The 10,367-nt window shown below is 34.3% G+C and overlaps 1 protein-coding gene across 1 annotated transcript; it reads right to left on the bottom strand.

The window, feature by feature from the left end:
- Positions 1 to 1,960: 1,960 nt before the first annotated feature.
- Positions 1,961 to 4,701, bottom strand: LOC149545120 (uncharacterized). The gene has a single exon (XM_089790521.1). The coding sequence runs from the start codon at positions 4,034 to 4,036 to the stop codon at positions 2,678 to 2,680; it is 1,359 nt and encodes a 452-aa protein (XP_089646647.1). The 5' UTR covers positions 4,037 to 4,701; the 3' UTR covers positions 1,961 to 2,677.
- Between the last annotated feature and the right edge of the window lie 5,666 nt (positions 4,702 to 10,367).

Raw genomic sequence — 10,367 nt, 5'->3', positions numbered from 1 at the left:
TGCCTTATAATGAGTCTCTCAGATATGTTTTCATGAAAGCTACAAAAGTTTTACCAGATGATCTCTCGTGACTTTAAGCTGAACACACTCACAATCTTCTTCTTCAGACCATGCTTATTTATTCTCTAAACATTTATAGAATAGCGTTTTCCCCTTGAATGAACATGGCGTCTCAGAAACTGAATGATTTAAATAGTATTGTTTTTACTATAATAAATTTTCCCCCTTTCTGGAGAATAATATTTAGATCCTTAAGCTGTATGTTCGTAGAAATATAAGCCGTTCTGTACCTTCAAGGAAGCTTCCTCCCAACTAAAATACTACTTATCTGCCTGTGATAAACTTTCGTTCAGTATTTGTTTCTCATAATTTATAGTCTTATGTCTCGTTTTTATTCAAACTGAGCTACTCTGATATTTAGTTTATGCACAACATGTTACTTTCCAGTGCATGCTGAACAAACAAATATAAAAAGAAAAGCAGCAACATCCTGGAAATGTGAAGTCATATTTTATCAGTTCTGAGCAAAGCCAAATAACTGGAATGATTACCATTTGTTTCTTTACAGTTAAAAGATCAAATTAAAAATCACCTGCAATCAGTTAAAATTTGCCACTTCAAAGAAATTAAACACTTGAGAGAAATATAATTGCCTGTTTACCAATAAATTAAGATCATTAACAGCGCTTACTATTTGTTCCATTACATTGAAGAAAAGCTACACATGGGACAGGTAGAAAGGAAGCATAAGGTGAGCTGTTAAATACATTCAAATGATTTAAGAATAATAGTGTTGTAAGCATTATGGACATTCAGTCAAGTTGCAATAGAAAAACGCTCGGTTTGGTATTGAATGGAGAGGCACATAATTTACATGGCATAACAGAGATGACTGATTCGTCAGACTTGGCTGTTATGCGTTGTACGTCAGAGTAACGATAAGGAAGAAGATTAGATGAATTAATTTACATAATCTCACTACTTTTCCAACTAAATGGAGATCGATCCGACAGGATTGTAAGAGGATTGATGGGTTTTGCAGATATTGTTGTTTGTTAATGACGATAGCCTTCCGTCATGTTCACACTACATTTAGTTCCTTAATCTCTACTCAAATTTGAAGCTTTCTTCTGATCAATTTTATTTTAATGGCCGACGTCACGCTATTTTAGCTGAATTGTAAGCAATGTCAGAGGCTACTTTCTGTACCGTTGGGCACTACGCGATTGGAATCTCTGCGTGAGGGTGAAGATTCTTCGTGTTAATGTGAAAGCAAAGCTAAAACTTTCAAAGAAACTATAATAACGGGTTTAGTATGAGATCATTCGGTACACTTGAATGTCTTGCACAGTTGCAGGTCCTATGGCAGACAATGGTACTAAAATATTAAATATTGCAGACATTCAATGCGGTTTTTTTTACCCTTTTGAATAAAGAAATACGTTGCTTGGATGTCAAGACAGTCTCGTTCAAAAACCTCCAATGTTTTGCGGATGATGATTAATTTGTTTAAGAACTGTGATGTTAAAGAGAAATGGCGATCCAGGACGCACTTTAGAAAAAAAAAATGTACCTGAAAAAGTTGAGGTATATGAATAGGTTTATTAAATTGTCTTTTGCGATAGATGAAAACCTAACATTTAGAATACGATCTATACTTACCGGCCATTCCAATTCTTTTGGATTTACCGATCAAAAGCATCTCAATGATCGTTCTGGGCCCCTTCAGAAGAGAGAGAGAGAGAAAAAAGTCCATTTTTATTGTAGTCATGAATGAAACACGGTGAAATTATTATTATAAAACATGGCACTGATCCAGAAAACATGCAGTGCGAATAGTGCGAATACATTTGTAAAGCGTCTGATTAAACAAATGCATTAACAGAATCAAACTTTCAAATTCCAAGCTTCAAAAGTTCTAAATTACTGAAGAAAACTCCGTATATGAACACAGGTAATATTTGTTGTCTAAGACAGTTATTTTGAGCATTTCGAAAACAAATACCAGATCAAGAACAATACAGTTCCCAAGTAGACTGACTGGCTGACTGCCTGAGTGTCAAACTACGATTACTACTAAAAATACAAGTTACATGTTAAATCCACTCGCGTATAGAAACAAATCAGAAGATAAACAGTCAAGAATGACGCAGCGATTAAAGCTAGACCAGAGCTTCTCAGAAGCACACTTGGAAGCCCTTCAATCTTCATCTATTCACACAAGAAGTTATTCATTGCCCCCTTCCCTTTAAAATAAAAGAATTTTATCAAGACGTACACACCTGCTCTGCTCAACAACAAACTCTAATCTTTGGCCAGTTTAGCCAACAAATAATAAATCTTAAACCCTGAAAACTCAAACACTGACGATACCGACCTGCTAAGACGATTTTAATGAAAAGAAAGAGAATACAACAATAGCGCTGCTACAGTTACACAAAGGAAATCACTTACAGATCGAAAATGAACGGACGGACGGACGGACTCACTCAACTGTTACTGCATCGTCGTAGACGCGAACCCGATGCTTTGGCTGGAATTCGATATAAAATTTCAGTAGTGCGCATGTCAATTCTGATAATGATTTCATGTCCGAAACGGAAAAGCTAGGGTTGCACCAATCTGCAACTCCGTTAAATAAAAATTACAGCTTTGGAATGGAAAAATTTTAAAATTCTCATTGAGAATTAGCGGCCTGATGATCAGCTTCCCCCGATCTGCCCTCCTCTCCTTGCTGGTGATGATTCTGCTGTTGTTCAGAGCTCATTTTACTGTACGCATTTAGAGCAGCGAGCATTCCGAGATGGCTTTCGCTCGGATTAACCCCGAGGCCCTGCCCGGGGTTCGATCCCTGCTGCTGCTGCGGCAACATCATCGAAGGCAAAACAAACCGCGAAGATCCGCCTCCAGAAACAGCAGCCGTTGCGTCCTGAGTGCTCATCAGATTCATCCTGGGAACAAACGGCAGCGGCAAAGCGGAAAGATTTGAAAGATTACTGTTGTTGTTAGCTGTGTTGTTGCTGTTGTTGTTACTGTTGGCGTTGGATCTGGCGAGGTTCGAACCAGGGCCGCCGATGTGAATTGAGGTTCCAGTCGGCATACAGTACATGGAAGCTGGCCCGCCCGTTGTAGGGAACGGCCACATGGGAGGCTCAGCTTGCGGGCCGGCCGCCATGAGATGTGAATTCGCACTTCCGCTCACGGGCTGCAGCATCCAGAACCCCCCTGGCGGCATGTGACCGTGAGCCCACATCGCCGCCGCCGGCATTACGCGCTTTGCCGCGTCCGCATGGGGGCTGCCGTCGTCTTCCTTAAACAGATCTTCTCGAAACCTCTTCCTCAAATTCACTTCCTCCGATCCTCCTTCCCCCATGTCCCCCATCAGATTCGACCCGCTGTCCTGGTGATGAAACCCGGCCGCCATTAATGACATGTCGTGCGACGACGGCGCCTTCGTATCCTCCTCCGCGCGTTCCCATTCATTCCGCATTCGGAACTGGTGTTCGAAACGAGCAAGGTTCGAGTCCCGCCCAACCCCAAAGAACGAACTTTGCTGCTGTTGTTGTTGTTGTTGCTGCTTCAGAGGAGCCGAAATGCTTGACCCCGAACCCCGCATCGAAACATTCAGAGTGGAGTAATTCGCCGGAATAGTCCCCGTCCCTGTCGCCGCTATAATCGAGGGCTCCGCCTGCTGTAGAAGCCATTCAATCGTCTCTCCATCGGATTTATGCCCGAGCTCCCGCGTGAGCTGGAAAACCCTAGCCGCGCAAGTCGCAGGCATACGAATCCTCCGCCCTCGTCCGTCCACTTTCGTGTGCCGATCTTTCGTCGAAGAACGCTTTGCCAGTGGCTTCTTATTAGGATCCACAATACTCCCGCTCGCGCCCTCCGCCGGATTCGAACCCGCGACGATGCTGCCGTTGTTATTAGCACTGTTATTCCCGGCTTCCGCCATTGCTGTGGTTGCACTGCTCATGGCCATGGCCTGCGAAATCGAGCCCGATTCGAGACTCGAACCCTGAACATATCCTATCATTTCACCCCCTCATATCCTTCACAACTACAAATCATACACAGAAAACCATACACATATACATATATATATATACACAGTTTTTCTTGCGCAGAGAGTGTGATTCCAAATGTCGATGAAGAATCTAAGCACAATCAAACCCAGAAATGCTATGCTCGCAGATGATTATCATGGATTGTGGAAATATTTTCTCATTGATTTACTTACACAGGATTTAACCAAACCAGCAGAAACAAGAGAAGCAGTAGTGGATTCCGATTCTCTGGGGGCCTTGCAGGATATGCATCCCCACTGTAGAACGCGCTCTCTATCTCCCTAGCTTTCCCTCGAAGCTTTGTTTAAGAGATTAGATTGTTATTTTGGTTCTTGTGTTGGCTGCTTCTACCGAATTCAGGTAAGCAATGGAAGGGAGCATAATAATGATTGTGGCTGAGTGACATCCGTCTAGGAGAATGGGAGTACATAGCAAGTGATAGCGTAAGGGCGGCCCGAACATCTAAGTCTATCGGCTCTTTGTTGAGATAGATAGCTACGCGGGCCGCTTATCAGATACGGTCACATGGCCATATAATCCACCTCTGGCGCTAGTCTGTCCCTTGCCTCATCTTCTTCTTCTTATATAAGGAAACTCGGTTTCTAAATTTAAAAAGCGGCTACGGCACAAAGTCTAATCAGTCTGGAACCAGTTTTGCTTGTTTTATATTCTCATTTGCACATTGCGGTGCCATTAAAGATTGATTTGTCTCTCTGGCTATTACACCTCATTTGTGAGCTAGGCTGGGTTTTTAAATAGTCTTTGCTTATGTTAAGATATAAAACAATATAGACTAATTTGTTTAATATTAGCTTGAGATATGAAAACAATATAGAGCAATTTGTTTGTATTAAGTTGTGGATGCATGTTATGTGAGAAAATGTGGCATGAAGTTGAGCAATGACATCTTTGTCAAGCAACACTTAAACAATTTAAAATATTAAGCAATGCCATTTTTTAAATTTTAAATATTTTAATTTGAATAGATTTATATGTGAATAATTAGTAAGAAATAATTTATGAATTGGGTGAGCTATGAAGTTGGACATGGTCATATTTGTGTAAAATAATATTAGATTCTAATTATGTTTTATAAGGTACGAGATTAATTATTATTTTCAAGTGTTAATCAAATTCAAATCCAAGACCTCCCATATTAAAAGGCTCTTGCCTATTTTTATTTTTATTATTATTATATATATAATCAATTAAAAGTATATTGAAATATTTTTGTCAAACAAATTAATGATTTTTTTAATTTTAAAAATTTGTTAAATCTTTAGTGTGTCAAAGATATTATCTTATGGCCAAGAATAAATTACAGTTAATGAGGAAATAGTGCAATTATATCAATATATTAAGACTTGTGACTTGACAATGAAAAATGAAATATTAGATAAAACAATGGTGTTACTTTTCAATATCTTTTGAAACTAGAACTTTGATAAAAAAATTCACTTTCAAGTTTTTAACAAACAATTCATTGAGTACAAGATTTTTATTTATTTTTTAATAGATTTGTTTATAATTATTGTTCAAAGTGTCCAAGGGGTTTAGCTTAGTTGGTTGAAGTAATGGGTTCTCATTATGGAGACCTTAGAGAGACATCTTTGTGGAATATTTTGTCTTGAGCAAGTTAATATTTGTGAAATAGTTAAAAAATGTAGCATATCACAAGATTTGTGAATTGTCAATGAAAGGAGAACTATTAGGTGAAAGAATTATATTTCTTCAAAATATCTACAAGAACTTGGAATTTTTTTATTTTTTTAAATCATTGATGATCAGTATATAAGAAGTTTCTTTTAAGCAATTAGCAAGGAAAATAGATACAATTAGAAGTCATAAGTTGTAACAATTTAAATCAAAGGAAAGGTAATAGTTCTAATTGTCCTCCACCATCCATCTTCACTACTAAATTAATGCAATAGTTATTGTTAATTTTTATGTACTTTATAGAATTGATCATTTTATTGACAAGTCCATAAATATAGTGTTCATGAATTCACTTTTCACATTGTTATATTTTCTTAATGAAAAACTACATATCATTTAATAAAAAATTAAAATTAAAATCTTTAAATGTGACTACCATTTTGGTACAATAGAAACTACTTGATAAATATATAACATGACATAAGTCACTCCCTCAAAGAATGATAATAACAACATTGTCTACCCTAGAATTCTTGTTAAACCTCCATAACAAGAAATTATATAATACTTATATCTTAATATAATATAATTACCCTCCATCTCATTTCACTTTAATAATTCTTAATCTTTTATAGATCAAGAGTAACTATTAATTCTAATAATGTTGATTTCCATTTAATTGACATTATTAACCTTGTATATAGAAATTTATAAATATATAACCCTTCTTAGTCATTTTCATATGCACATTGATCGAATTTCTATTCTATCAAATGAGGAATCACATGCCATCCAACTAATAACTGTAACTACCTTTTAACATTAAACATTTTTATTTTTTATTTTTTATCTACATTTCAATTTTGATCAAACATATATTCTAATTGAATTTGTTTTAATAAAATTATAATTATATATATTTAATTTTAAACAAAAAATAATATTTAATGTTCTCATAACTTTTCTTATTTTAAAATAATATAAAAAACATAAAACAACTTTTTGGCAATCCATAAATGTAACTTTTAAAATACAATTATTCTTATATTTCAATTAGTATTTATGTTCTATTTTTAAGATTTTTAAATGAGTGTTTTCAAGTGAAAAATAAAATTATTTTTTGAAATAAAGCAAGGTATAATTTTTAATATTAGAAAAAACTTTCAAGATATATTCAAAACAAAAATCATCAAATTAAAAAAAAATGACACATTTTATTTTGATATTATCAATAATAATAAAACTATTAATAAGAAATCTACATCTCATTATTCTTTATGATTTATCCTTTTATTAGCAACTAAATTATAGTATCAATTTTTTTATAAAAAGAAAAAAAATTAAAATATCTTTTAAAATTACTCTACAATATATATTTTATAATTTGTTTATTTATAACTACAAACATGTATAATTGATGAAGATAAAATTTAATAAGATAGGCTCCACAAAACTAAGTAATAGCTTTATACTTTCACTCATATCATGATTTTTTAAATATAGAAACTCACACATAGTTAAAAGAATTCTCATATTATCTAAAAGTATGTAAAAGTGAATAAAATTCTACCAACAAGAATAAATAAGTTTCACAAGTATAACATTTCTTTTTAAGTCCTCACTTCCATGAAGAGCAACATGACTAGTTATCTTGTGGACCATATCAAACTGCAAATTCTTCATCAACAAAGAATGAGAGAATAGGTGTATGGAAAACTTTAGTTAGAAAGTTCCAAGCTCTGCAACTACTCTAATCGTCTGCCAAAAAATTTTGAGTTCTTGTAACCATGGCCATGATTCGTAGGGACAGAATTCCTTCCCTTAGCAAGACCCTCCCTATAACATCCATGTCAGATCACATGCTTCATGTGATGCCCCTATTGGGTTAGACTCTTCTTTGATCACATGTAGTGAACAAATTATCTTGTCAAAAAATGTTGTCTAGAAGAAGAAAGTAGAAGATAAGAAGTCAAACAATGTCAACAACACTACTTGTAGCAACACTCAATCTATTAGGCCAGAAAATGTTATTGATCAAAAGTTTGAAGTGATGGGAAATAAATAGGTCAAAATGACAAGAAGGGGCCCCTTGTTCAACCCATATAAGCAATGATGGATGTTTGGATAACGAATTTTGTGATAGAAAATGTGATGCTAGTGGTGTTGTGATACAAATTTAATTGTATGATGATTAGTTATTATGTTGTCATTGATGTCAATTATTGACCTAGTGTTCCTAGTATGTTGTCGGCCATAAATATGATGAAGAGGGTGTTGTAGTGAGTTTAAAATGAAGTGATCCTTATGAGAGAATTGGAGATATTCCTGAAGTTCCATGGTATGATATCTACTATTGAAGTAAAGAAATGCATGATTGAACAAATATTATCAGTGCAACACCTAGAAAATTTAGTGAGAATTGATGGGTGATTTGATTGGTTTGTCAAATCTACAATGAGTTAAGTAGAGAAATCACACCTGAGATGGTAATCAACATTAATCAGATGATATAATCATGATCATAACTCATTAGTATGTTTAGTAGGAGGGTCAAAGCACGGATCTATGTCACCTGTCAAGCTAACTGTATAGATCTGACAAAACTGAATCCAGCCAAACCCATATCGTGTTGAGTAGGGGCCACATGGTGTGTACACCTCTGTAGGGTTCTAGTCGAAATTGATTGGGTTTGGTTGGATTGATTTCGATTGGAACCCAAAAAAGTATAAAACCTGTAAAAAAATTGAATATATGGCTCATTTATAGGAGTAATTTGGTCAGATCAGGTATGTCAACAATTTTTCCCAATTTTTTAATATATTTCAAGTTTTATTTTATGTTTCCTTAGGTAAAAATATGGTTTTCAATGTATTATTTTAATGTTTATGATTTTAAACAATTCAAACTTTTTATTATTATAAGTCTGTATTTTTAAGTAGTCTATTAATTTTTTAAATAGCCATAATATTAGATAACTTAGAAAAATATTGAAATTTAGTAAAGTTTAGACATCATTAGAAAAATTAGATAAATTGTAAAACATTATTTAGAGAAAATAGAAGAAAATTATATAGAAAATATTATAAAAGTTAGAAAATATTAGAACAGTTAGAAACTTATGAAAGTTTAGAAAACAATAGAAAAAAATTATTAAATATAGAAAATTATTTAGAGAAAATATTAGATAATTTAAATTTTTTTATTTTATTTTTATTAGAAATCATTAGAAATTTTTCTAAACGTAAAATTTTAGAAACTGTTGTTTGAAATATTTGATATAAATAAATAAAAATAGAAATTAGTACAAAAAATTTTCTAGCATAAGTAAAACTCTATCATTAAAGCAAATGAAATTGGTAACTAAAACCATCAAATTGAATGAAATCAAACTCTACCTCTTATAGTGAATCCAATTAAATTCTAATTGAAACCTTATAAGTTATAGGCAAGAGTGAAACTTAACATTAAATGTAATTAAACCACAATATTAAGCCTAATCAAACTCTAACTAAAACTCTCACATTGAACCAAATTAGACTTTACCTCCCATATTGAACCTTAAATCCAAATATGTTGATGTAAACCCTAAACTTTTAACTGTCTATCTCTCTCTAACTCCTAAACCCCATCTCTCTAAACCCTAAACCACTCTCTCACCCCATAATCCCTAAACCTCTCTCTCTCTCTAACTTAAATAACTTCATCTCTCCCAACCCTAACCTCCTGTCTCTAGATCTCATACTTTTAACCCTTTGTCTCTCTCTAACTTCTAAACTACATCTCTCTAAACCCTAAACCACTTTCTAACCCCATAATCCCTAAATCTCTCTCTCTTTCTCTCTCTCTAACTTACATAACTTCATCTCTCCCAACTCTAACCTCCTCTCTCTCTCTAGATCTCAAACTTTTAGCCCTCTATCTCTCTCTAACTCCTAAACCCCATCTCTCTAAACCCTAAACCACTCTCTAAACCCATAATCCCTAAACTTCTTGTTGGTGTAAATATGTATTTACTATTTACACTTACTTAAGTTTACTTAGGTTAATGCATTATTTTATTATTATTTTATTTTGTGAGACACTTAGGAGTTTGTGTACCTTTTTGAGTTGTCATGTTGACAGCACAGTTATTTGCATCCCTTTTTAGCACATGTTGTCTACAACACTGATTTGTGTACATTACACCCTTGTAGGCTTATCTGCTCATCATCGCACTTACTTTCATGCTTAATGGAGGATAACCCATATCTGGTGGACATGTGCCTAGTTGTATGACTTATCATGTAGTTGATTCTAAGGCATTCTAGACACCTCTTAGAGGCCTTTATATACAGGCACTCCTAGTGTACCTAAATGCATATTGAATCAAATACATTGTTATTTTGATCATACTCCTTTTTGGTCTATAGTTGTGCTTATGTTTGAGTTCTTAGTTCTTGGATGAATTTTTTCCTAAGGCAAATTCTTACATGGTATCAAAGCTTGGAGATGTTCTCTTCATATAGTTGTTCGAGACCATTGTTGCTTCAGCACCTCAGCTCAAATCTGGAGTATTGTTGTTACTAGGAGCATCTAGAGCCAGATCTAACCTTGCCATTATGTCTAGAATGCTAATTTAGTGAAAACTGGCTATAAAGTTGCCTA

This window comes from Cupressus sempervirens, chromosome 7 (assembly GCF_028749045.1).
Source record: "Cupressus sempervirens isolate cs-2001-9-10 chromosome 7, ASM2874904v1, whole genome shotgun sequence".
NCBI lineage: Eukaryota > Viridiplantae > Streptophyta > Pinopsida > Cupressales > Cupressaceae > Cupressus > Cupressus sempervirens.
Note: the sequence above shows the minus strand (reverse complement) of the source record. Positions and strands in the feature narration are given on the sequence as shown.